Source organism: Phasianus colchicus, chromosome 26 (genome assembly GCF_987193195.1).
Source record: "Phasianus colchicus chromosome 26, bPhaCol1.hap1.1, whole genome shotgun sequence".
Classification (NCBI taxonomy): Eukaryota; Metazoa; Chordata; class Aves; order Galliformes; family Phasianidae; genus Phasianus; species Phasianus colchicus.
Window position 1 is genome coordinate 3,468,435 of NC_143461.1, and position 26,133 is coordinate 3,494,567.

General features: G+C 54.5%; 2 protein-coding genes across 28 annotated transcripts in view; one reads left to right on the top strand and one right to left on the bottom strand.

The window, feature by feature from the left end:
• Positions 1-17,715, top strand: part of KANSL1 (KAT8 regulatory NSL complex subunit 1) — a 66,586-nt gene extending 48,871 nt beyond the window's left edge. For 3 of the 4 annotated variants that reach the window (XM_031600905.2, XM_031600904.2, XM_090125233.1), the window contains exons 4-15: positions 1,521-1,625; positions 6,193-6,308; positions 7,329-7,524; positions 9,062-9,227; positions 11,921-12,106; positions 12,406-12,567; positions 12,881-13,032; positions 14,996-15,114; positions 15,427-15,484; positions 15,646-15,758; positions 16,997-17,240; positions 17,380-17,715. In XM_031600905.2, coding sequence (XP_031456765.1) covers positions 1,521-1,625; positions 6,193-6,308; positions 7,329-7,524; positions 9,062-9,227; positions 11,921-12,106; positions 12,406-12,567; positions 12,881-13,032; positions 14,996-15,114; positions 15,427-15,484; positions 15,646-15,758; positions 16,997-17,240; positions 17,380-17,646 — 1,884 coding nt within the window. In that variant the 3' untranslated portion in view covers positions 17,647-17,715. The remainder of the gene's footprint in view (positions 1-1,520; positions 1,626-6,192; positions 6,309-7,328; positions 7,525-9,061; positions 9,228-11,920; positions 12,107-12,405; positions 12,568-12,880; positions 13,033-14,995; positions 15,115-15,426; positions 15,485-15,645; positions 15,759-16,996; positions 17,241-17,379) is intronic. The other variant, XM_031600907.2, reaches the window with a different exon arrangement.
• Positions 17,716-19,449: 1,734 nt separating this feature from the next.
• The window catches only part of MAPT (microtubule associated protein tau), a 37,340-nt gene continuing 30,656 nt past the window's right edge, over positions 19,450-26,133 (bottom strand). For 22 of the 24 annotated variants that reach the window (XM_090125301.1, XM_090125296.1, XM_090125307.1 and 19 more), the window contains 3 exons: positions 23,573-23,654; positions 23,320-23,432; positions 19,450-21,672 (listed from right to left, as the gene is read on the bottom strand). In XM_090125301.1, coding sequence (XP_089981427.1) covers positions 21,457-21,672; positions 23,320-23,432; positions 23,573-23,654 — 411 coding nt within the window. In that variant the 3' untranslated portion in view covers positions 19,450-21,456. Of the gene's footprint in view, positions 21,673-21,998; positions 22,147-23,319; positions 23,433-23,572; positions 23,655-26,133 lie in introns of those variants that run through there. The other 2 variants (XM_090125293.1, XR_016460054.1) reach the window with 2 other exon arrangements.

Sequence of the window (26,133 nt, forward strand, 5' to 3'; positions counted from 1 at the left end):
CCTCTTCATCGTGCTGCTGGCATTGAGCTCAAGGGTGCTTGGAAGGTGTGCCCTGGTTTTGTCAGTAGGTAAGACATGCAGCAAGTAGAGAAGGTGAGAGAATGAATACACACTTCAGTAGTGCAAAGGGCCTTTTGAAATGGGCTTCAGTTCCAGCTGTATGAGGGCAGTTGAAGAATTAGGAGACAGGTTGGTTTCTTCATCAACAGAACTCAGCTTTGGCTTCTTTGGCCAAATATATAAGGAGGTTAAAATACAGCCTCTGGCAGTGTTCACAGTCACAGGAGCACTGATAGCAGAGGGATGTGCTGCAGCTTCCTTGCTTCCTGTGCTGTGTTCAGACCCAGTTCCTCACTGTCCATGCAGGGATGGCTGAGCTGTGCTGCAGCTCACCTGGGGATGGCTCTGGGAGCAGCACTGGAGTGCAATGACTTGCTTTCCTAGGGGGACTTTTCAGGTGTTTAATTGATTTTAGGCTTCAGCCTCCCTCATCTCCTGAACATCCTTCTTGGATCTCAGAAAACTACAGGAAACGGTCATTCTGTTTATCCAGAAGCTGGCTGCTTGCTAATTGCTGGTCAGAGGCTACCTATGGTTATATTCAGTTTATCAATGATCTGTTTTTAAACTATTATCTCTGGAGGATGAGCTACCAATGTTGAGCTACAGATCTCTTGTACAGAAGATGTGTGAAGGCATAGGATGAACCCTATGGGAGGTGGGATTGGTCCCATCCATGGTTTTGGTCATCGACACCATTGCAGGACTTTGGTTTTGTGGCCTTCAGGTTCTCCCAGCTGCACATTGCATGCTGCCTCGTTACAGTGCTGCTCAGATTAGGTGTAATTATCATGATTTTGTTAGACTTTGTGTTGTTAGGAGAGGAAATAGTCCAGGCTTCACTTGGAGCGAAGCACAGACAGGACAGAGCGTGTTAACCCTGACAAATCAGTGCTCTGCCACCAGGCTTTGCCCCACCAGCTTTACAGCTTTGTTTACCAGCACTTCTCTTCTTTCTTACTGAATTTTGTGTGTATGACTTTGAAAAATCTGCCCCGAGTTACGATTCTGACCGGGTGATTTTTGGCACCTGCTCAACCTGCTTTGCTCGGAGCTGCAGCAGGTTGCACCGCCTGCTGTTCCAGCAGCCTCTTCCCTCTCTTTGCTCCAGCAAAGCATTCCCTCTGCTCTGCTGGCTGCAGCCTGCTGGGGCTCCAAGTGGAGAGCACCCAGAGCAGGGAAGGGTGGGATGCTGTGGCTGCCCGGGGCAGCAGTGGGTGCTCATGGGCTGCAGTGTGTGAGCTGGCTTCAGCTGCCTCCGAGTTCAGCTTCGGTGTCAGGGAACTCCGGGCAGCGAGGGATTCGGTTTGGCATCACGTCTGAAGAATGCTGTGGGAATGCAAGCCTCTCTGCACTGTGGTTTTCATGTTTGTTTTCTTCCCAAGGACGATGGATGCGCCGTTGCCCTGCTGGGTCCGAAGGAGCCGCATTTCATCCATGCTCTGTTCCATCTCTTTCAGGGGCTGATAGTCCTCGGTGAAGCATCGCCCCCTGACCCCGCAGTGGATGATGCATCCCGTCCCATCAGTGCTGATGTGAAGCTGGAGCCCGGCGCAGAGCGGCTGGTGAGTGCAGCAGTGCGTGGAGCACGGCCCTCCACCCCCAACCCAATGGGATTTGTCCTTTGGGAGTGCCAGCCCGCTGCTCTCCCCTCCCGGTTTACTTTGGGGTTAATAAATGATATGATTTAAACACCTTTTAGCACAGAGTTCCTTGGGGTACCTTTGTAATATGCATTAGCATTTTACGAAGCTTAAAAATCCTAACTAATCCTTTCCCTCCAGCAAAAGCACCTCAAACTGAGAGCAGCACAATTAGCAAGTGCTTCTGAAGATGTGACTATTAATATCTGCCTGAGCTTTCCCCCTTAGAAAGGGAACTAATGATTTCAGTGAGATGCTCTGGAAGCGGTGCTGAGCGCCAGGTATTTATTATTTAATGCAGAAATGTAGGGCATGGAGCAGAGGCGGTTTGGGATGGCTGTGATTACTTTTGATCCTGAGGGACACACGGATGTATCATAGCAGAGGGTTCTGAAGCCGTGGTGTGGTGTGGGGGGCACAAACCAGGATGCTGCTGGACTTTCTGGGCTGCCTGGGCACACTGTTGGCTCACGTGCAGCCAACACCCCCAGATCCTTTTTCTCTATGCAGCTTTCCAGTCGTTCTGCCCCAAACCTGCAGCCCTGGATGGGCTCGGAGGTCCCTTCCAACCCAGTCATTCCATGATTCTGTGCCCAGAATTCAGTGCAGATGATACAGAGAAAAAGCTTAACGGAAAACATCCGTAATATCGAACTTGGAGTGTTTTCTCCTCTCCCTGTGAAACCTGTCAGGAGCGATGGTAGGAAATACTGTGAGCTCTGTGATTCGCAGCGGGCCACAAGGGGTTATTCCAAGTGAGTGTAATAAAACATCTCCTCGCTTGACGTGGCTTGGAGATGCGTGTTTGGAGCCGAGGTCTTTAATTAGCAGATTAGCTCAGCCCAAACCTCTCGGCGTGGTGCAGAGCGGGAGGGTTTCATACAGGACTGGGATCAGAGCAGAGCCACGGGGCTGGCACAGCATTACGCAGCGTCTGCCTTCGAGCTGAGATGTCCGTCTGTCCCCCTCCCTCTCCCCCCCCATCCATGCTTTAACCCAAAAAGCTCTCAGTGAATCATAAACAACTGCTGGGACAGCGTGCTCCGATCCTCTGCAGGAATAGCTTGCACAGGGAGTTGGCTGCTGCTGGGAGCTGACCTGTAAATAGGCTGATAACGGAGATGAATAATCAAATTGCAGGGTTAGGAGGAAAATTTCCGTTCTTATCTAACTCAGGATGTTTATCTGATGGTACTGGTCTGTTTTCAACCTGGAAATGTGCAGATGGAAGAGCTGTGTCCCTTCTGGCTTTGTCCCTACACATTCTGGACAGTTGCCATACACTTGGGCATCATCTCTGTATGTATAGGATAGAAAATGTCTATGGATTTCTATAGGAAAGAACAGGCTTGCTTGGCCACTGCTGTCTGGTTTTGCTGCTCACAGCCATCTCGCTGCTGTTACTCATTTCCTGCTTGCTCCTTTTCTCATCCCTTTCACTGGGACAGCAGCTCTTCAGACAGATTGTTATTACTACAGCCCTAGTGCTGCACAGATCCCATCTCTTGCAGGTCTTGGGGGTAACAGCAGCACATAATAGAGTCTTAGAATGGCTGGGTTGGAAGGATGGTGTGGTTCCAAGCCCTGCCATGGGCTGGGCTGCCAAGTAGGAAATCACAGAACACCCCAAATTGAAAGGGACCCATAAGGATCATGGAGTCCAACAGGTAATAAATAGCACTGAGCAGTAAGGAGCAACATGTGTGCAGAGCCAGCGTAGTTACTGTCAAGTAGGTAGAAGTAGCTGGTGCTTGGCACTATTTTGGGCTGCTTCTGCCTTGCTGTATGCCTCCTCCTGCAGCAAACCTCCACTTCTCCTTGCTGTGCACGTGGCTGCCTGCTCTGATTGAGGCTGGAGGTGTGAGCAGAACAGCTGCCCTCAGGCACCCATCCCTGGGGGGCTGTGCCTGGTCAGTCTTGCTCATAGGGGTGGGGTGTTGAGTCACAGCCTCGCTCTGCTCACAGCCCAGAGACCATTCCTGCTGCATTAGGATATCTCTTAGGCTGGAAAGCTGCTTATCATTTTGGAACTCTTCCCGCTGCTTAGAATTAGGTTCTTGTGTTGTTTTTAAGCTGGGAGAGATGTGCAGGGCAGAATAAGGGGAGGCAGTGCCTCCTGTCCCATTCCCAGCCCTTCACCTTTGGGTCTCATCCTCTCCTGAAAAGTTCCTTTGGCCAATGGGAGTCTGGGCTGTGTGTGCTGGGTTTCTGGTTGGTGTGTGGGATGTGGCTGAGGGTCCTGGGAGGAGTTAATGCTGCTGGCAGTGAGGGGCAAGGCTTTGCAGAGCATGTCAGGAGATGTCTGCTCTCTGCGTTGGGAGATTTGGGAGGTGAATAATATTTTTGCCTGAAGATGGAAATGTTCTTATTATCTGTTGATTGCCGGTCTTGCTAGTGGGGAGAAGCACCAGAAATTTGTAGTGACAGGCAAGAGATGTTGATGGAGTGTCTTGGTAGGGTGTTGCCGTGTTCCAAGGGTTTGTGTCTACAGATCTGAACCCGTGTTTTTGGGCACATGGGGGACATTGCTGGGGTGGAGTCACAACAGCCCTCCTGGACTACTGCTGAGGGCTGCTCTGTGCTCCTGGCAACCAGAAGCACGTAAAGCTGAGCCCATGACTCTCCCACCAGCCCCAGGTGTCCTGAAGGCTTTGGTGGCCTCCAGGCCTGGAAGCAGAGGATTTCAGACTGGAGCACTGTGGTGGCTGGAGCTCTGCCCCTGCCCTGTGAGCGCAGAGCTCAGCTCTCAGAGTCACCCCGCTCCATGGGAGTCCCCCATTCAGGTACAGCCCGACGTGGTGCGATAGGACCGGCCTGGGATGGTGCTGATAAACGGATCGATGCTTTCCAGCTCCTCTGCTGCGTGTTCCTATCTCAAAAAAAAAAACAACCCAGAGACCGCCCTGGATGAGGAGTTCCTCCTTTAAGGCCTTTCCTGGAGGAGAGAATAAACACCACGTTTCCAAAGAGCTGATGAGTCACGCAGTGCCCTCCCACCCCGTGCCTCCAGCAGAGGCGTTGGTGCTGCCTGGGGCTCACCAGCCCTCAGCCAGAGGGCACAGCTCAGCCCGCAGCCGCAGGCACGGGGCTCCCAGTTGTGCCTGGAGCAGCCCAACAGCCTTGCATCCAGACAGGTGAAACCTTTTATTACTAGAAGCACAGGAAAGCCCTCGAAGTTCCTCAGACAGGCAGCGGGCAGAAGTTTGCCCTGCTCTGTCACAGTGTGCTCTTCCCACTGAGTCAGGTCCCTGCTATGCTGCCTGCAGCCCTGCGCTGCCGTGCCTCGGTGCCGGTCCTTCGTTGAGCTGAAGAGCAATTGCAGGGGATGTGTTAATAGAAGCAAAGCTGATGCTGCTGGGAAGGAGCGCAGAGTGAGCAGGGGGCTGGCCGGACGTGGGGATTGATAAGTCAGTCTTTTTCTTTTGTCTTTTTTTTATTAGCACTTGAAATGCACCACCGCCCTTTGCGTGCGCAAAGGGGGAAACCCAGCTAAAGAGACACTGGCAGGGAGTGCAGGAAATGCTGCAAGAAGAAATGACGTTGAACCCTGGGGGAGGGGAGGAGAGTCTGAGAGCAAAAGGAGCTGCACGGAGGTGCCCGGGGCAGCAGCCTGCTGCACTGTGCTGGCACCAGCTCCATGGAGAGCAGCGATGCTACAGGCAGGGCCGCAAAGCCAGCATCTGCTGGCAAGCAGCGTGGCAGTCCCCTGCTTCCCCTGCTGCCAGGGGAAAGAGTGGGGCTTCTGCCTTGCTCAGTATTTCCATGCTGCAGTCGTGCAGGAGCTGCTGCTCACTGAGGTCGGGAGGGTTTGTCTGCTTTTCACACCCCAGGCAGAAGGAGAGGTGTGCGTCTTGCACTTTGTTCCTACTTGCTTTCTTCTGACAAAAAGGTGTTTCCAGCACTGTGTGTATCAGACAGTTCTGGTTTTATGGAGCTGTTCAGGCCCTAAAACCACAGCCTGTGTGCATTCTGATTGGGGAGATCTTGAGAAGTGCTGCTCAGACCGTGTTTGCACAGGTATTTGGTTAAAACACAAATTCAGTTCTGCAGGCCTATTCCCCTCGCCCCCCACCTTCCCTGCAGCACCGACTGAGGCAGAGCCTGCAGCCTGGGGCTGCAGCACAGTGCCAGCCCTGGGAAGCAGCCCGTGAGCTGTGCAGGTGGTGAGGAGCTTTTCTTTTTGCACTGTTGAGACAAAATGCTGAAATCTCCTTTGAATCCTCCAGTGAGCTTTCCTGCTCCGCAGTGGTTGCCCAAGGGGAGTTGTTTCTCACGTTGGGAGTGCTGTCGTGCACCAACCCTCCTGCTGGAGCTGCTCCCTCCCAAGTCCTTACCTCTATCTCTTGTTGCACACCATCTTCTGGAGCCTTGTCTCAGAGTTCAGCACGGAGCTACAGTGCAGAATCCTCAGCTGGAAACTGGAATAAGAGAACTGTGACTGTTAGGGATTTCCACAAATGAATGTATCACCTCTCTCCTCCTTCCCTAGAGTGTTTCTGGATCCCAGCCCTTGGACAGCTTGGGTCTTTCTGCTGCAAGTACTCCTGAGTCCCATCCCACCAAGCTCTGTGGAGCACCAAGACCCGTCAATGGAGTTATCAACACGTAAGCTGCTTCCCCAGTGCAGATAGAGCTCCATTTTTAGGATTGCAGCCCAGCCTGTGATGTGCTGTTAGTAACTGGGTGGGTGATGGTATGAATGGTTTCTTTTTTGGAAATAAAATAATAATTCAGCAGTGAGTCGTGCTTGGAAGCAGTGTTGGAGGAGATCTCTTGCTTGAGGTTTTATGCAGCATTGTTTTCCTGAAAATGGAATTAAGCAGAGCTGTGTTTACATGGACGGGCCCTGCAGGCAGCGAGCATGTTCAAAACTGTTTTTTATGGTTCTTTTGAATACATTTGCAAACGGTGTGATCCAGAGATTAGAGGCCTGCTTGCAGTTATTCTGCAGAAAGATCTGCAAACCATTGGCCTGCTTTTCTGGAGGTACAGAGGACCCCAAATCCCATCCATTCCATCGGGAATGAGGTTCTCTGCATTGTTTCTCCAGGTTGCTTTTGCTGAGAAAGTCTCAAAGGGCAGGAATACAAACAAGCAAAAGCAATTCTCCTGTGCTGGAGGATGATGTCAGGGTTGAACCATGTGGTGCTTGGAGGTTCTGGCAGTGGCTGCAGAAACACATGCAGTGCACCTTGGGCAGGATGCTGCAGTGTGGGCACATACAGAAATACCCATGGACCTGCTCGTGCCTACAGCTGAAGCACTGCAGGCCGTGGCACAGCCCTCTGTGTGCCTGCAGCCTTTCAATTACAAGGCATCAGGCCACAGGGCTTTGAATGTTTTGCATTTTTAGCTGTGAAACACTCGTAAAATAGACATGGAAAGGCTCTGTGGATGTGGGGTTGTGCTGGTATTTAGTAGGTGGCATCGTGCAGCGGTGCCACAGCAGGGCAGGGATGCTGCATGTGGGCAGGAATGGAAAGGTGAGGGTTAGCATTGGTGTCACTGCTGAGAGGCATTGGAGGGGTGGTTCCCAAGTGTTGGTCAGAAGTTTACGTCTCACCTTAAGGTTTGACCCTGTCTGGTGGCACTGGGCAATAACGTTCTCCTCCTTCTTCTCTTCAGTCTTCAGCCTGGCCTGGCAGAACACGCTCAGGGAGATGGCCAGGAAGCTGAGGAGCTCTTGCATAAAAAGCAGAGGATGAATGTGGTCTCTTCAGCTTCAGATGGGACGTGTGTGGCCGCCCGCACGCGCCCGGTGCTCAGCTGTAAGAAGCGACGGCTGGTCCGACCCAGCAGCATCATGCCCCTGTCCAAAAAGGTGGGTGCTGCTCCCTTCTGCTTTCCTCTCCTCTGCTGCTCTGTGCAGCTCCAGCTCTGCACCAGAGGAGCTCCACACCCGTAGTTGGTCCGCTCTGCTGTGCACAAAGAGATCTCCATTCTTTGGGAGTGTTTGTGGTTATAAAGAGGGGAGGAAGAGCAGCCCAGTGGGAGAAGTAAAGGAGAAACAAAGAAGCTCTTAATTTGCTGAAGGTTTCTGTTAGCTGTCATCAGTGCTGGGTTCTGACACGGGGTTTTCTTTTCAGAATCCACCTGTCCTAAGGTAAGCTTCAGGCCGGGTGGTTCAGCCTGCTAAAATGGGAGCAGCTGAGTGAAGCAGTGAAAAATCAGGTATAGGAAACACTGAGAACAGGAATTAACAGAGACCCATTATTAACACGTTATTTTGTGCTTCTCCCCATCTTCCCTTGCCCGCATGCAGAATTCAGTTCAGCAGAAAGAGAGTTTATTCTCTGAGCATCCCATGTGAGGACAAACCATGCTTCATCCTTCTTAACTTCCTTTAGGAGTGCCATAAGCTGTCAGTTGGAGAATAGATGCTTCGAAATTGAGGGAATAAGGACGGGGTTTTTTGTGCATGCAGCTCTTAGGATTGCAGAAGTGGGGATGGCGCAAATCCACTTACTTGTATTTGAGTCAGAAGTGTTTCAAGTCAAACTTAATTACCACGAAGTTTCAGGGTTTCTCGCTCTGTGGGGGATAGGGTTTAAAGAAGCTCAGAAGGAAGCATTCTGCTGAGCAAAACAGATTCTTGGCCAGCTGAGTTGGCTTAAAAGTGGGAATAATCAGTTCGCTGGGGGTATTTCTGTGCTTTTACCCTCACTGAGCAGTGTTTGGTTCATTTTCCATCACTTCTCTCATGCCAGCTCTCCTCCAAGCTGCTTGCAGCCCTTCCCAGTTGTACTGTTATTTGCTAAGGCTTTAGGATATTATCTCTTCCATCATTCAAGTCATTAGTGGAAATTATCTGAATAATACCAGACTCAACAGACTTCACAGGATCTGATTTGACGGATCCTTTCATTTCAGTGGGGGTTCATGGGTTACTGACTCTGTTTTACATCCAGTTGTGCATCTGCACCACCGTGGCTTTATAGAGAGGAGGTTTATATGAAAGTCTGTAGTTCTGTGAACTGAAGGTCCCTCCTGGTTTAGGGACCAAGACTGAAAACCTCTCCTCCTCACTCCACGAAGACATCCCTGTAGGTGTCAGCTCTTGGCACAGTGGTGGTTCCCTGGCTTGTCTGAACTAGAAGGAGGTGTTTTTCCTCTCTGACAACAGAATTGTGCTGTCTCATGGTTTTATAAATGAGTTTTTCAGCCTAGATAAACACTTTTAATCAAATTTAGGAGATGCTGTGTGCGGGCAAGTAGTTGTTCTCAGCTGTGCGTATGCAAGCTCCAGACTGAATCAACAGGTTTGCTGCGAGGTATTACAAAGAATCAGGACTTATTTGACGGGGCAGCATGCAAAGGGAGCCCCGTGAGATGCTGAAGTTCTCTGTCCCCTTGCCCAGGTCCATCGGAACAGCCTGGCTCGGTGCAGCTGTGATGTGAGCCCCTCGTGTGCTCTGTGTGGTGCCCGCAGCTCCGCGCCGCTGGACATGCAGTACGATGCACCGCTGCTGGAGCGCCTGTCCCAGCTGGACTCCTGCATCCACCCCGTGCTGTCCTTCCCAGATGGTGAGCACAGCAAAGCAGGGCTGTGGGGAGGGATGGGGGGGGTCACACTGGGTGCTGACGTGGGACACCAGGGGTGTGTGGGGCTCGAGGAGCTGTGCAGCCTTCATCCCGCAGAGGTGCGGGTGTGCTGGATGCAATTAAGAGCAAGCTCTTCATCTGCACCTGGTTTTAGGAGCAGAGCATTTACTGCAGCATTGGCTGTGGTCTGAAAGTCCAGTGTCAGTGTCATAGAACCGTAGAATAACCTGAGCTGGACGGTACCATAAGGATCCTTGCATCCAACTCCATCACCATCCAAACATCAGACCGTGGTGATTGGTGGCACAGACCTCAGCAGAGGTTTTTTATCTGCATAAAACCACTTGTGGATTGGTGGAAGTTGCAGGACATTTCTTTGACCTTGTATGGAGTTGTCCATGATCTTGGGTGGGTCAGAGGGTACAGGAGGAAGGGATGTTCCCATTAGGCTGCTGCTGCTCTGACCAAAACCTATTGGCTGCATGAACTGCTATCCACCCATCATTGTTTCTCTCCGACCAAAGCAAACAGGAGTGCAGATGATACAGTGGGCACTCTTGCAGGAGAGCTGGGATGTCAGGAGGCCAGGGCAGAGGTTTCCCTGGAGAAGGGGATGGTTGCTGGGAGGGGTGGAGTTCTGCAGTTTGTGCTTGGGTTGGGTTACAGCCTTGGGCTCATGCGCACAGATGGAAAATCCAGCTCTGCACAGACTTTGTGCAGCAGTGTGGAGTGCACAGCATGGCTGGGAGCAGGCTTTAACCCTCTTCCAGAGCTCTCTGTCCCCACTCTCTTCTCCTTTTTCTGCTTGCTGTGATTTCTAGCTGGGAGTTTGGGGATGATGTAATAACCTTGGTGGAAGGATGTGAGCTGTGCTGGGCTCGGTGCTGTTGCCATCTGCCGGCCCTTGGAAGCTCTGCACCGCGGCTGTGACCATTGCAAGGGCAGCACAGTTTGTTTGCCTTTTGTCTTGGTGTTTTCACCTCCTTTCAGCCTGACCCATCCTTCCACAGATGTGTCAGCTGCTGAGGGTGAAAAGAATTTCCAGGAAAAGGCAGGAGATGAGCAGAGAGGCTGTTTTCCCCTTGGTGGCATCTTCAGGGACTGCTCTGAGCCCTCCCTCCCCGCTGGGATCTGTCTCTGCAGAGTGGAGTGGTTGAAGAACTGCTCTCACACTTTGCTGCCCAAATGGATGGGGCTCAGTGGGAGCTTCAAAACCAGAGTCTTCTGAACACTGCTGCCCTGGCTTTTTGCTGAGCATCAGGTTCCCCTGTCAGTGACTGCAGCCTGCAGCCCTGTTTGCCTGTCCTGGGGCTTTCCAGCCTCTGGAATGGGTGGGAAAGGTTTTCCATCTCAGCTGGTGAGACTGCCAGCAGGGCTCCCATCCCTTCATGCTGCCCTCTGAGGTCATCTGCAGCTCCCAGATGCCACAGCAGTTCTGAATTGCAGTGCTGGCCCCTCTGCAGGGCTGGCAGGCATCCCTGCTCTTTGTGTGGGCTCTGGGAAGGGTCCTCTCTGCTCAGGGTCACTTCAGAGTCCCTGCAAAAACATTGTGTGGGATCTGGAGGAGGGACAGTGCTGCTGGGGGAGTTTGCTTTGACCAGCAGTTTTTAGATCTGACCCCATAGTGTAGCCTGTCTTCACAAGAAAAGCACTAAATAACCCCAGTAGTGTTCCACCCTTCAGCTGAGGTCAGGAGAGCGCATTTGTGTGGGATTGAGGTGAAATGAACTTGAGGAGCGTGGCCAAAAACAGTTTGTGCCCCTCTGCAGTGTGGTCTGAAAAGGCAGCATGGGCAGGGCTGGGTGCTCTGGGTGCAGCTGTGAGCCTGGGAGCACACTGGGGGGACTGCTGCTTCCATGGGCCCTGAAGGGTGCTTGTTTGGAGAGCCTTGGTGCCATGGCAGATGCCCTGCCAGGCAGATGGACTTCACACTGTACCTGCTTGGCTTCTGGACTGACCTGAAATGGAGGAGTTAAGCTGAACGTCTCTCTTCCAGTCTGTACTCTTGTAGGTTTGATGAGCTCAGGTATCCCAGAGCCTTGGAAGTCAGATCACAGATAGCAGAATGGAGTCACGTGCCTTTTATTCTCCTGCCAGGATATACCTGGGTGTGAATTGTGTGTTACTGTGCTTCTCTCAAAGAGCTTCAGGTTGGAAATCCTCACACAGCAGGCTGGATCCTCACACAGCAGCTCCTTCACAGCATCACAGAATGGCCAGGGTTGGAAGGGACCTCAAAGATCATGAAGCTCCAACCCCCTGCCACATGCAGGGCCACCAACCTCCTCATTTAATACTAGACCAGGTGCCCATGGCCCCATCCAACCTGGCCTTGAACACCTCCAGGGATGGACGGGGCATCTACAGCCTCTCTGGGCAGCTGTTCCAGCACCTCACCACTCTCATAGCAAAGGACTTCCCCCTGACATCCAACCTCAGTCTCCCCTCCCTCAACTTCCAACCATTTCCCCTTATCCTGCAGTTATCTGCCCTTTCATAAAGTTGATTCCCCTCCTGTTTGTAGGCTCCCATCCTGAACACACAGGCAAACCTGGCTGCACAATGACAGCCCTCTATTTATTGGTGCAGTTCTTGCTGGGGGTCAGGAGGTGACGATGGACCCACAGCTTCCTGCTGCGCATTGATGTAACGCTGCCTTTGCTTTCCCTCCGCAGACGTGCCGACCAGCCTGCACTTCCAGAGCATGTTGAAATCCCAGTGGCAGAACAAACCCTACGAGAAAATGAAAGCTCCCAAAAAGCTCTCGCTGAAGCACAGAGCCTCCATGCCCACCAGCAGCCTGACCGACCCAGCTCGCAAGGACCGCCACAAGCTGGTGAACTCCTTCTTCACCGCAGCCAGTAAGTTCCCCCAGCCCTGCTGCGCGCAGACTTGTTCCCCTGCTGTTGGTAACCCCAAAGCAGTGCGATCCGGGAGGAGAGAGGAGGATGGATAGCCTTCGAGAGGAGCCTTTGGGGCCGAAGGGGTTCGTGTGCAGCTGGTCCTGGCTGTAGGGACCCTCCTTGCCCAGTGCCGGGCCGTGCCCATGCAGAGCTCTGCCCGTCGGTGCCGCGGCATCGCAGCGCCGGTGCCTTCAGTGCCCGCAGAAAGAGAGGTGAAAACAGGCGTTTCATGGCTCTTTCTCTGTTCCCCTCCTCAGAGCGCTCACAGCACAAAACCCAGGCAGACAAGGCACACAGGCTGCCTTTAGACGATTTTATGGCCGTGTCCAAGGCCGAGAGAGCGCCTGAGCGCTCGCTTGTCCAGCCTCCCGCCCATGACAAAAAGCGATTGCGCGACTGCTCATCTGAGAGGAGTGAAGGTAGGCTCCCACGGCCAGGGCTCTCGGGGGGAGCTTGGGCTTTGCTGCTCATCAGCCTCTCTCCCCCTCGGAGGAGAGGGAACGCACTGCTTCTGGGCCTCCTCACCGCCTGCTCCGCCTGCTGCTCCCTGCAGGCCCTGACGAGCTGTCAGCAGCCAGAAAACGCTTCTCTTTCCTGCAGGGTGCACCCCAGCATTGGCCACTTCTGGCAGAGATGGTCCTTTTCTCCCCTCCTTCCTGCCCCCCCACCCTTTTTTTTTTTTTTTTTTAATGCTAACCTGGCTCTTTGTTTTTTCCTCCTTTCCCCACACAGTGCTGAAGCATCATGCAGACGTCGGTGGCCCGAGCTACTTGGCAGCAGCTGCGACCCATGCACCTCACAGCCCCATAGCACGGCAGCTGTCCGCCTCCTCGGAGGGCTCTGCTCCCACCAGCACGAGCTCCCAGGGCGCCTCCAGCACGGCTGTAAGTATTGCTGTCTGTCTGGAGAGCTGCTGAGCTTGGCTCTGTGCTCCCCAGCATCCGGAGCTCAGGGCTCGGTGTTGCCTTGCTGGTAGTGGAATTGTTGGCTCTCCTTCTGCTCTGGCTTTGGGTCTGCTGTGCTCCTGGCTGTGCACAGAGCCGGCTGCAGCGACAGGTTCACTGTCAGTTCAGTAAGTGCTGGTAAATGTTCCTGTTCCCAGTAGTCCGCTGGCTTTGCTCCACGTCCGGATTTTGGTTACTGAAGTTGTCAGGGGATGCCAGGAAACAGAGTAGAAGAGCTGAGCACCAGCAACGTAGAGCTGCTGACACAACAACAGCTCTTGCTCTGGGATTCTTCCCTTTCCTGCCCTTTTCTCCATGTGCTGGGCTGTAAATGGGGCTGAGGATGGGACTCAGCTGTCATTGTACCTGGGGTTCAGCCATTGCTTGGCTCGTACTGTGTGCTGAGACAGGCTCAGCCTCCCAGAAAGGATGACAGCATTTGGAACCTTTGTGGAGCTGTGTCTGGAAGCCATCAGCAAGCAGGACCCAGCTCCCTCCTGCTCTGTTCAGCTCTGAAATGTGTGTCCCAGGAAAGTTCCTGGCCTCTGTGTGGCACAGCCCATGCTGGGGATACAGGGTTTGGGGCTCAGAGCTCAGTGTGCACCTCGGTCCTTGCTCTGAGCTCTGGGTTCTTTCCCAGAACAGTTTTGCTGTTGCATCATCAGCTGTGTTGTCAGTGAGGTGGGTTGTAATGCTCAGGGGGGCTGAGACTCCAACCAGCAGCAGCTTCCCTGGAATGAGCCAGGTGTTTTGGAGACAAGGCAGCCATAGCATGTCAAGATGACATCTGTTCGTGCTTCCTGCACTTGGTCTTCCTTTCTGCTCCTTTAGCTACTCCTCCCTGAGCCCGTTCTGAATAGCAGGGTTACAGCATGGTGCTGGGCAGCATCACTGGCAGCTCCTTCCTGGATGCTGATTTTTAGCACCTGGCTTCTTCCAGCCCCAGAAGCCACCTGTGCTGCTCCAGCAGCCCTGAGGTGTGGGCGTTATGCATAGGCTGCTGTGAGGCAGGGCAGGGTTTGGGTCTGGTTTTGGTGGTTTTGCAGTAACGCTGCACAGCTTTGCTGCAACTTTTGGGATTCCTTTGGGGAGGTGGGGGGAGCTGCTTTGAGCTGAGATGTGTGTGCATGACAGGAGCTGCAGCTTCCTGCACTGTGACTCGCTGTGCTTTTGCATTTTGCCTGTGGCTGCCCAGCAGGTTTTGCTTCAGAAATGATGGTTCCTATTGCATGTTGCCAGTTCTACCAAAGCCAATACAAATCAGATTGGGAAAGCTGAGCAACGTCCCATCGCTTGGTGCAGGTTGAGCTCAGGGTGTAATGCAGGAACACAGCTGCTCTGGGACATGAAAGCATCAGTTCAGGTTTCAGAAGGGGAGAGGCCCTGCAGGAGCTTCCCTTCCCACTGTCAGCTTCACCCATGGGGACAGCAGTGCTGGGCTCAGAGCCTGGAGCATCCTGTGTCTGTGCTGCAGTGCTGCTCTCATGGCTCAGTGGAGGTTTGGGGGCAGACAGGGGAGCACCCAGCGTTGAACCCAGTTGGATAAGCTAAGTGTGCAGCTTATTTCTGGTTTGGAAAACCTACCCTGGTTAAAAGCAGGTTAAAACCTGGTTAAAAGCAGGCTGCAGATGGAAGCTGTTAGGTTCTAGAGCAGCTGTCACAAGCCAAGATGAGCTGCTGGTCCCAGTCGGAGCTGTGCTGATGGTCCCACTGCCACTTCACACTGGGGAACTGAGCTCTGTGGGGCTCTTCCCTCCCCTTTCAGAGCTGTTCCCATGGGGGAGGCCTTCCAGCAGTCAGTATTGAACTCAGTTCCAGCCCAGATCTCTGTTGATCCTTTGTCAGTGGCTTACCATAGCAAAGCCTCTGACTTTCTCACGTTGTTCTTGTCCTCCCGTTGCAGCAGCCGAGGAGGAGGAGAGGGGAAAGTTCATTTGATATTAACAACATTGTCATCCCGATGTCTGTCGCCGCCACAACTCGCGTGGAGAAGCTGCAGTACAAGGAGATCCTGACACCCAGGTCTGTGCCCACGAGCTCAGCTTTGGCTCAGGGCTGTTCTCCAGGGGCTGCAGCTGCTGGGGAGGAATGGGGCTTTGGGAGCCTCACACTGAAGCAGACTTAGGGAGTGTGTTGTCCTGATGCCTGCAAGCAGCTGCTCCACGTGGGGCTGGCTGCAAGAGCGAGAAACTGTGCTCTGATGGCACCGTGGGGGGTTTGGGGGACAGGTGTGGCTGTGTGGCTTAACGCCCAGCCTGCATGTGTTGCTTGTTGTGATTTCCTCAAACGAGGGGCTGCGCTGTGACTGACTGCACTCTGATGCTGTGTTTGCAGCTGGCGTGAGGTGGACATCGGCGCCCCGAAGGTCAGCCCTGATGAAGACAACGAGGAGGTGAGAGCTGCCCTATTTCCCATTGAGGTGATGCTGGGTTTGGGGGCAGTGGGGGAAGCACCCTCTGGACATCACCAATTTACTTCACTGGAAAAACTGCACACAGATGTGCATCCGACATGAAAAACCCCTGCCTGAGCCCTGTGCCATCCCTCCCACAGATCGAGGACTTGTCTGATTCAGCCTTTGCTGCTCGGCACAGCAAGTGTGAAGAGATGGAGCGAGCAAGGTGGCTTTGGAGCACGAGTGTGCCCCCACAGCGGCGGGGCAGCAGGTACAGCAGCACAGCTCTGCTTCTGATCACACACGTGTCCCTCCTTTCCTCCCGTCACTCAGCACTTGGTTCTGCTGCAGTGTCTTCTCACGAGTGGGTGTCTGAAACAGCACGCCTTTCAGCTGTCCTCAGCTGACAGAGCTGTGTGATGAGATTCACTCTTTTCTGTTTGGTTTCTGATGCTTTGGTTTGGATCTTGCTGATGGATTGCAGCTGCATGCAGCCGTGCAGCGGTCTTCTCACTGCAGCTGTGGTTGCAGCGGGGTATCTGTGTGTGGTTGTGCTGCAGTGCAAGCAGGGCTGAAGTTCACGTTGGCTGTGTGAGTGCTTCCAGGGCTGGAGGTTCCCTGCAGAGCCCTGGGAAGAGGTCTGGCACTGCCATCTCCTTTCCACGCAGCAGTGTGGTCCACCTTCACCTAAAGCAGAAGGAACCCCCTGCTTCCCCAAGCACCCCAGTAGCTCCCAGTGACCCCTCCTGGGCCACCAGTGTGGGTCCCCAGTAGGGATGGAGCTGTAGGTGCTGCTGCTTCTCAGCCCTGCTGGGCTGGGTGGTGCTGCTGAGCTCAGCTTCCCTTGGTTCTCCTCTGCAGAGCCGTAGCAGATCTGAGTATCTCGTGGTCTTTTGCCCTACGGACCAAACAGGTTTCTTTTATTCCTGTAGCAGCTTCTAACTGCACCTTGGCACTGTTTCCATGCCGCCCGCAGCGTTGCAGCTCTTTGCTTAGCACAGCTCAGCCCAGTTTCTGTGTTGCAATGAACATTTTAGCCCAGGTGGATTCTGGAATGCAATCCTTAGCAGCCCTCGATTGCTGCTTGCAGCTGGAGTTCGCCTTGAAAAGATGCGTGCAGACACGGGTGTGACTTCAGTGCTTCTTTATGGGTCTCTTCTCATGGCTTACATCTGAAGCCTGGCGCCTTGCAGCTCCTCCCCCCCACAGCTGTTGGTGCTTCTGTGTCACGGGTTCCCTCCATTGGCTCTCAGTGTCGCACGGAGGGGCTGATTTCACACTGATGTCACAGGCTGCTCCCGGCAGTGCTGGCGGTGTGGATGTATGGGATGCGTTTCCTCTGGGGAGCTGCAGGATGGATGTAGGCTCAAGGGGGGGTTCAATGTGAGCTGTGCTCCAACCCCTGCGCCCTGCCAGCCCTGCAGGCACACCTGGGAGGGGTGATGGGGGCACACAAAGTGATCCGGGGTAGCGGAGCCGAGCCAAACCTCGTGTCCGTTCCTCCCTCAGGTCCTACAGATCGACGGACGGACGGACAACCCCTCAGCTGGGGACCCCCTCCACCCCCCAGCCAGCATCCCCGGACGTGGGCAGCTTCCATTCCCACTCGGAGCCGTCCCACAGCCACTCCCCGCGCAGCCCCATCAGCCCTGAACTGCTCTCGGCTCCCCTCACCCCCCTGTCCCGCGATTCCCTGCGGCTCCTGCCCAGCGAGGACACGCGCTGCTCCACTCCCGAGGCTCTGGACGAGCAGGTGGGTGCGGGCAGGGCGGCCCCAGGGGGGGTCACACGGCCGCGGGTGACGCCGGCAGCCAAACCCAGCACCAAGAGGCGCCCTGAGGATCCCCGGGGATCCCGACGGCCCCCGCAGCCCCGCTGTCTTCTCCCTTCAGGCCGTGCTGCCCTGGGAGCGGCGCTGCTTCCCCCTGTCGTACGACCCCAGGACGGAGTGTGAGGACCAATGCGACCCCCAGGACCGGTCGTCACGCTGCACCCGGCGCACGTCGGGCAGCAAATCGTCCCGGGACGCCGATGGCACTTCAGCTTCACCCACCCTGACGGGCATCAAGAGCCGCCCCCCCCCGGCAGCCCCCCCTCCTTCCTCCTCCTCCTCCTCCTCCTCTGCAGCAGCAGCGGTTCAGCGGCCGGCGCACAGATAGAGACACGGGGAGACACGAGCAAAACCAACACACAGAACTAACTCTTGGCATTAAAGCTTCCAAAATCTGCGTTTGATATTCAAACATCCTGCCGGGAATTTTCACAGTTTTTAGTGAATTTAAGGAGTTTAGAAACTGGTTTTTTTTTTTTTTTTTTTTCTTTTTGTTTCGTTCGTTTGTTTCGTTCTGTTTTTTCGTTGGTTTTTTTCTTTTTCTTTTTTTTCCATGTTTCCTTGTCACACAAAGGAGCCCCCCTGCCTTCCTCCCAGCGGAGTGAAAGCAGCCCCCCCTCCCCCCGTAGGTGTGTAAGCATAGAGCGCAGGCTGTAGCTGACATAGCAGACGTTGGGGATGGTGTTTCTGATGCAGAAGGGTCTCTTCCCCTTACCCTGCAGCCCCTCCTGAGCTGATGCAGTGAAGGTAGGGGTGAGAAGTGACGTCTGTCCCCATTTGTGGGGCTGTGCTGCTGCCCCCCCCCCCTGCAGGGTGCAGCTCCTGGGGGACCCCTGTGCCCCCACCTCCTCCTCCCTTCTTGGGGCGGTAGAGCAGCGCTGGGTGGGGGAGAAGGAAGGAAGGTGCTGTGTGTGGGGCTGGAGCAGGGCTTGGGTTTGGGATGCGCATCTCCCACTGTGCTGGGAGCTGCAGCTCCCCATGGGGATGGAGAGGGGCTGTGGCATTCAGGTGGGGCAGCATTGAGGGAGGGGTGGGGGGGCTCAGGATGGCAGCGGTTCCTTTGGGGTTTCGGTGTTAGAAAAGGGGAAAAAGGAGAGCAGCCCACGCTGGGAGGGATGGGGATATGAGAGCAGAGTGCAGGGAGGGGCAGCGCTGAGCCCTCGTCCAGGTGTGGGGTTTGGGATGCAGCGTTGCTGCGGTTCCTCCGATCCACCCCCAACCCCCCCCATAGGCTTCTCTGTGCCCATCGTGCCGCTGACGCCGTGCCCGACTCCTCCTGTAGAATCACAGCACCAAAAAAAAAAAAAAAAAAAAAAAAAAAAGGGGAAAAAAAAAATCCACCAAAAAACCCACAAAAATCCCAAAAAAAAGGAAAAAAAAAATACAGATGACTTTTTTTTTTTTTTTTTTTTTTTCTTCTTCCCTCCTTCCCATTTTTTTTTGTAATCGTACAGAACTGAATTGTAGCTCTGCTGCTTCACTGGGGGGGGGGGAAGGGGGGGTTCTGATGCTCAGCGTCCCCGAATGCTTTGGGTTCTGTTCTGAAGGATTTGTCAGCGTTTCTTTAAACCACACAAAATCAGCAACAAAGCAGCGCTCCGACCCCCCCCCCCCCACCCCCCCTTAAATGCTTTTCTATTTATGAGGTTGAAAATTCCGAATGCCCCCTTTTAGCGTTATAAAAACCACAGGAAAAAAGGAAAAAAAAAAAAAAAAAAAAGAAAAAAAGAAAAAAAAAACAACCCCCAAAAACGTTGTATTTTGTAAATATTTTCTTTTCCTGCTTTGAGCTGTTGTCACGTCCTTGTTCTATAGAAAAAAATAATGCTTTTCTTTCCGAGAAGCTGATCTTTGTTAATGTCTCGATTCTGTTGGCGAAGCACGGAGATGTGCTTATAAAAAAAAAAAAAAAATTAAAAAAAAAATTAAAAAAAAATTAAAAAAAAAATTAAAAAAAAAATTAAAAAAAAAATCGGAAAAAAAAAATTATCAATTAAAACAGAAATATCCTCCGCAAACACGGCGTCTGTGTTGGGGGGGGGGGATGCTGGGGGGGGCAGATGCTGTGGGGGGGGGGGATGCTGGGGGGGGGGGGGATGCTGGGGGGGGGGCCGTGTGACTCAGAGGCGGCTTTTCTCAGTCGTGGGGTTTTGGTTTTTATTTCCAAATTCACTTTTTACGGCAACAGTGGAAAGCAGTTGTGAAACACGAGAACACCATGGACACGCACGGACAGGCAGCTAAGCTAGAATGATACACTGAGATCAGACCTCCAACCCCCCCCCCCTCCTCCTCCTCCTCTTCTTCCTCCTGACCCCCCGCCCCCCCCACCCTGAGGGTCTCAATGTGGCTTTGGACCCTCATCAGCCCGACATGTGGGGAAGGTGGGGGGCTGTGGAGCCCCCAGCTGAGGGCGGTGGGGGCTCTGCCTGCTCGTGTTGCGGCCCCCTCGATGCTGCACCCCACAAATGGGGGCCCCCAGCCCCCCCCACCCCGACACCACGCAGCCCCCCCTCCCACCCCCGGCCTCAACGTGGCCCCAGCAGCACCCACGGCAGGGGGGCGAGGGCTCCATCCGTCTCCTGCTCAGCCCCCCAGTGCCCACCGTGCCCCCACCTGGGAGCTCGCAGCCCTCAGTGCAGCCCTATGGATGCCCCCCCCCCCCCCCCACCTCCTCCTCCCAGCAGCAATTCGTGGGGTGCAGGGTGGGAAGGGCGGTGCAGAGCTGCTCCAGCAGCACCTCGGCCTCTTTGGTTGGTGAAAGAATGGGGGCGGGGGGCAGGGAGGGCAGGGGTGCAGCACTGCCCCAAACCCCCAAACCCCCATTGTCATGGGAACAACAGCAGTGAAGAACAAAGGGGCTCTGAGTGGTGCTGGGGATGCACACATTGCCATGGTGTGCCATAGGGTGCCATGGGGTACTGTGGGGCACCATGGGGTGCCATAGGGTGCCATGGGGTTCTATGGGGTACCATAAGGTGCCACAGGGTACCAGAGAGTGCCATAGGGTACTATGGGGTGTCACAGGGTACCATAGGGTGCCATGGGGCTCTATGGGGTACCATAAGGTGCCATAGGGTACCATAGGGTGCCATGGGGTTCTATGGGGTACCATAAGGTGCCATAGGGTACCATGGGGTTCTATGGGGTTCTGTGGGGACCAGAGGGTGCCATAGGGTACCATGGGGTTCTATGGGGTACCATAGGGTGCCATAGGGTACCAGGGGGTGCCATAGGGTACTATGGGGTGCCATGGGGTGCTGCAGCCCAGGAGGGCACCGCGCTCAGCGCTGGGCTGACCACCACCACCACCATTGCACCTTCCTCTCCTCCTCCTCCTCCTCCTGCTGCCACCACACGAGCGCAGCAGAGCCGTGGAGCTGCCACTTCTGCGAGCTCTGAGCTGACCTTGCAAGGAAGGAAAAACAAAAACAAAAACAAAAACAAAAACAAAGCCATCACAACCCCCAGGTGTTACCGCTGCGCCAACCACTCACTGACAGCATCATTAAACACATGCTCGTTTATGAAAACAACCACCCTGGCACGGTCCAAGCATATACAGACAAATCTACTCTACGACACGAGGGGCTGCCGAGGGAAAGGGGGAAAAGCCTCTAATTGAGCATCCGCTGGGCACAGCCATGGGGGGGGGGGGGGGGGGGGGGGGGGAAGCCCCCTGCTGCCCTGCTGGGGATGCCTGGCTGTTCTTTGCTTCGTAAGCATCTCGGCTCTCAGGGGTGAAAACAAAAGGTTTCTTCTGAATCAGCAGGCAAATGGAAGGTGGGGGGGGGGAGGGCGGGGGTCCCAGTGCGGCTCTGCAGAGTGGGGGTCTGCTCTGCCCGCTGCCCTGCAGGGATGGAGGGGTGGGACGGGGGGAGAGGAGGTTCTGTACCTCGAAGTGTCACTGATTTTGAAGTCCTGGAGCTAGAGCTGAATGAACAGTAAAAGCAGGTTAAATCATTAACCGAGTAGGGGATGGGGAAGCAGCTGTAAAAGGAACAGAGGAAGAAGGCCAGATTATTATTATTTGTGTTTCTTTTTTTTTTCTTTTTTTTTTTCCCTTTGTTTGTTTGTTTGTTTTTCCCCCCTCATCTTCTCTCTCTCTCTCTCTCTCCCGCGGTGATGCTGTGCCCCATCACAAGCCCTGCTTGGCCAGCGAGGCGGACACTTCGTCGGCCAACGTGGCGAGCTGGGGGGAGTCCACCATGTTGATGCTGCCAGTGGAGGAGACGTTGCTAAGGCGGCGTGGAGAGGCGTCTCCGGAGATGGTGGGGGATTTGTAGACGATTTCGGCGCCGTGGTCGGTCTTGGCTTTGGCGTTCTCACGGAAAGTCAGCTTATGAGTCTCGATCTGCAAGGAGAGCAGAGCCCTGTGAGCTGGGGAGGGGGCAGGACCCGAGGGGGTGGTGGTACCTGCGGGATGTCGGCAGGGCTGTGCGGGGGGGAGCAGAGATGGGAGGTGATGGAGAGCTGGGACTGCGCCGCTCCCCGCAGCCTCAGCCCTCCGAGTTGCTGGGGATGGGGGCACGCCTGGGGGTGCTGCCAGCTCCATCCAAGGCACAACCACGGCTGCTCTGCCCACCCAGCAGGGATTTATGGACGCCCATGTGGCACACAGCCGCCCCTCCTTCCAGCTCCAGGGCTGGGGAGGGGAAGCGGACTGGGTTTGCTACTTACTGGTGCCCTCCCCAGCTGAATGTGGGGCTGGGGGCTGCCTCTCCGGGGGGGTGGGTGGCTCCAGCACCAGGGCCTGGAGCCCAGCAGGGTCTGGGCTCGGGGTCCGAGCAGCCTGGCACCAGCTCTTGTCTTCCTTGCCTTTCTCTCTCTACAGGTGAAGAAACCCAACCCAAGGCGGTGGGGTGCAAAAAACGCATCAGCAATTTAAAAAATAAAAAATCAACAAGATCCAATAAATGTCAACCAGCAGAAAAAAGATTTAAAAAAAAAAGGAAAAGAAATAGAAAAGAAGGGAGAAAAAAGAAGATCTGGAAAACCAGCGTTGCAATAACAAAAATGTTGAGAAGAGGCTTGGAAAAGCACAGGGCAGTCTGATGCGTGGAGCAGTGAGAGAAGGGTAAGGAAGGCAGTGATCCGGAGCAGGGGAAGAGCTGGAACAGAGCTGTCCCTTCCCAGGGAGAAAAGAGTGCTTGGAGAGAGCAGCAAGAGAAAAAGCACCTTTCCCTTTGGGAATTCAACTCTGTGTGTTGTATCCCCAGGCTGCAGCCCCAGCCCTGTGCTGCCCCCAGCTCCCTGCCCCTGTGTGCAGAGCTGCTCCCTGCTGGCACTCAGAGCGATGCAGCACAGAGCCCACCCAACCTGAGCAGCTTTGGATTCCCATTTCCACCTCCCCACACCGCCCAGCTTCAATGGGGAGGCTGAGATGAGGCACAGAGCTCAGCATCCTGCAGCGATGGATGCTGATTAAAGCTCAGCCCGATGCTCCACTTTCTAATTAAAGCTCAGCCCAATGCTCCACTTTCACTGGAGGCCAGCACTTGTGCCAGCTTTGTGCTGCACCGCTGGCACCACACGGCGTGAAAGCAGATGCTGACAGCAGCATCCCATACAGTGAAAGCTGGAGACACAAACCTCTTCCTGCACCAACTTCAGAGGAGAGCAGAAAAAAGCAGGAACCCACAGCAGAGGATATCACACACATCCACACTCATCCAGGTGAGCCTGGAGATGCACAGAGCGCAGCTTCGCAGCTCCAACCAACATCCCAGGCTCGGTCTGTGCAGCCCTCAGCTCCACACAGGGGGTCAGGGGGGGGGTCAGGAGGATGGGGTACAAAGCATCTCCCCCCCAGGATGTGGGCAGCAATGCCAGCAGTGGGACACAGCGCTGCCTGGCAAGCAGAAAGGAGGTGGAGATGTGGCTGAAGCTGAGCCTGGTGAGCAGTGCCTTCCCTGAGCTCACTCTTTGCTCTTTGCTTGGCACCCCCCCCCCCCTCCCAGGGCTCACACACACACAGGACAGCAGCCCTGCCCTCCTTTACCTTTTTATTTCCTCCTCCAGGAACGTGGCTGATGTTATCTAAGGACCCGATTTTAGATTGCACCTTATCTTTGAAGTCCAGTTTCTCAGATTTCACCTCCACTTGGCCACCACCTGCAAGAGGAGAGCAGCAGAGGGGTCAGACCCCACGCCTGCAGGGTGGGCTGCAAGGGAACAGCTCCCCATGATGTGCTGCCATGAGCCCCCCCCCGACCCCAAACCCCCCCCCATCCCACGCAGTGCAGATGATGTACCTGGTTTGTGATGGATGTTGCCCAGGGAACCACATTTGGATGTCACATGGCTCAGGTCCACCGGCTTGTAAACGATTTGAACCTGTCCATATGGGAGAGAGGAGAAGGAGGTGAGAGGAGGGGGGGGGGGGTGGCACGACATGGCAGCACCTGATCTGGATTGGAGGGAAAGGAACAGCTCACACCCCAGGAGGATTAATGAGATCAATGAAACGGTCATGAGAAATGGGAGGTCATTAATGCCCGTGTGCAGGAGCCTCTCTTATCACATCAGCATGCATGAGACCGCCTCTCCGCAGAGGGGGGAAGGAGAGGCAAATTTAAAGTGCTTTAAGTGAGAGAATGGAGTGGTGATTAATTAAGATTTGCATACACATCATCCAAAAGGAGGAGATTTACCAGAGAGAAAAAAAACGTAAAAAATAAATACCTTTTCTGGTGTAAAACATAAAGCTTATGTCCACAAAAACTGAAAGAACAGAAATGATCAATGTGCACAGAACTTTGATAAAAGAGTGACCAAAAATATGCATTTCTGAAAAAAAAAACCAAAACAACACAACTCTGTCATGGAGATAAAGGGTTAAAAAAAATGAAGAGAAATAAAGCCTAAATGTCTGGTGGGAGTTCATAGCACGTAACCTAAGTGGGGACTGGAGCACAGCCTGCTGTCAGGCTGCAGCACGCAGCCCCACGGCAGCCGTGGCACAAACACACACAGTGGGTTCGGTGGTGATGCTGGCAGTTTTACACCACGCCGCAGAACACGGAGGGCTGGGAGCATCAGGGATGGCAAAGCACAGCACACACACAGCAGTGACACCGGGAGCAGAGAGGAGACAGAGGGCACAGGACATCGCTGCACCCCCAGCGCCCGCCTCGTGCCCTGCGATGGGGCTCAGACCCACACGAATTTGGCCGACCCTGGGAGCTCCAGGGCAGCGTGTGCTGCTCTCTGTGTGCCTGCTGAGCTCCCTTGGTGCTCAGAGGGCCGTGCCAGCACCAAAGGGACCCTATGGGCAGCCCCTCCATCGGCGTGGCTGGAGCTCATCATCACCTCCCTGCGGCGCGCAGCACCCCGTGCTGCCTGGAATTGCCCTGTGTGCACCAAACCTCACGTCAGCCCCCTGCCCAGCAGCCCAGCCTGACCCTCAGAGCCACAGGTGGGAGCGTGGCTTGCACACAGCTTTGCCCCCCCCTCCACTATGCAGCCAGGGAAAGGTGTGGGAGCACAGCATCCCTGGGGCTGCTTGGGGTGAAACAGCCCACGTGCAGCAATGCCTGGTGCCAGCAGGCACTACAGGGCTCGAGGGCTGAGCCTGGTCCTGCAGCAACACTGGATATCAAGCATGTGGGTCAGCCCCACCTCTGATGGTCAGACGGACCGACGGGCACAGTGCACAGAGAGTGGGGACAGAGAGACAGGGAGAAAAGCAACCAGAGGGGCTGAGAGCACACAGCAGAGACAGACGTGAAGACAGGGATGGGGAGAGGTCACACGTAATGCACTGAGCAGGAGGAGAGCTGGGCTGTTCAGAAGGCACAAACAGGAGCTGGGAGGACAGAGCTGTGCCCTTCTAACCCCACTGTGCCCCAATGGCCCTGAGAGCACTGCAGGACCCGGCTCTGAGAGACCCCACAGCAAGTGACCCATCACTGAATCCTTTCTGCTCTCCTTCCAGCTGGGTTTTTTACAGACAAGACTCACTGAACTCTTTGTTATCCTGCTGGGGAGCAGAGCAGCACTTTAACAAGGAAGCCAAACAGGCACAGAGTTGTTTGCCTGGGAAATCAGTGCCAGAGACCTGGGGATCCCATCTCAGCATCAGCAATGCTTAGGTCAGCTTCTGCCTAAAGCATCGCCGTGTCAGAGCACCCAGTGCCATCAGAAAGGCACTGCCCCCAGGTCACTGTGTCTGCCCCCCAGATTACTATATCTGCCCCCAGGTCACTGTCTTTGCCTTGGAGCAGCGTGGCTTTGCAGGCAGTCACTGCAGACTGTGCTGCAGAGGATTAAGGCACAGCTGCATTGCACCCCGGTGGCTTCTTGTTGCCCCTCAGTCAGAGGAGCCCCAAGGCACAGCTCTGCCAGAGGATGATGATCTCTATCTAAAAATCCAGGGAATTCATAACCTGCTGCAGCTTTAAATGCCTGCTCAGTGTGTGCTGAAGCTGAACTGTGCTGCCAGCACGATGATGCGTGGCACAGATCAGCTCCTGGCCTAACAGTGCAGCAGGCAGCCCGATCAGGGTAGGGCTTGGGTTTAAGACATGGCAAAACCAGCAGGAAACGTGTCTCACAGAGGCCTGACCTCTGCAAAGCAGCTCCTCTGGTGTGTAAATAAATGTGGAATTACATCAGATTTAAGACCAAGGTGGCAAACCCAGTTACATCCCTTATGTGCCAAGCCCTCTGCAATGCTCGGTTTCTCAGGAGGGCATCCAGAGATCAGAAACAGCACAGAGAAAAGCCGTGGGGAATAACTGAGGGCACCAGGAAGCTCCCTCAGATGGACACGGAGTGGCCACAGCCCCAGGGCTGCACTGTTTGGGATCTCAGC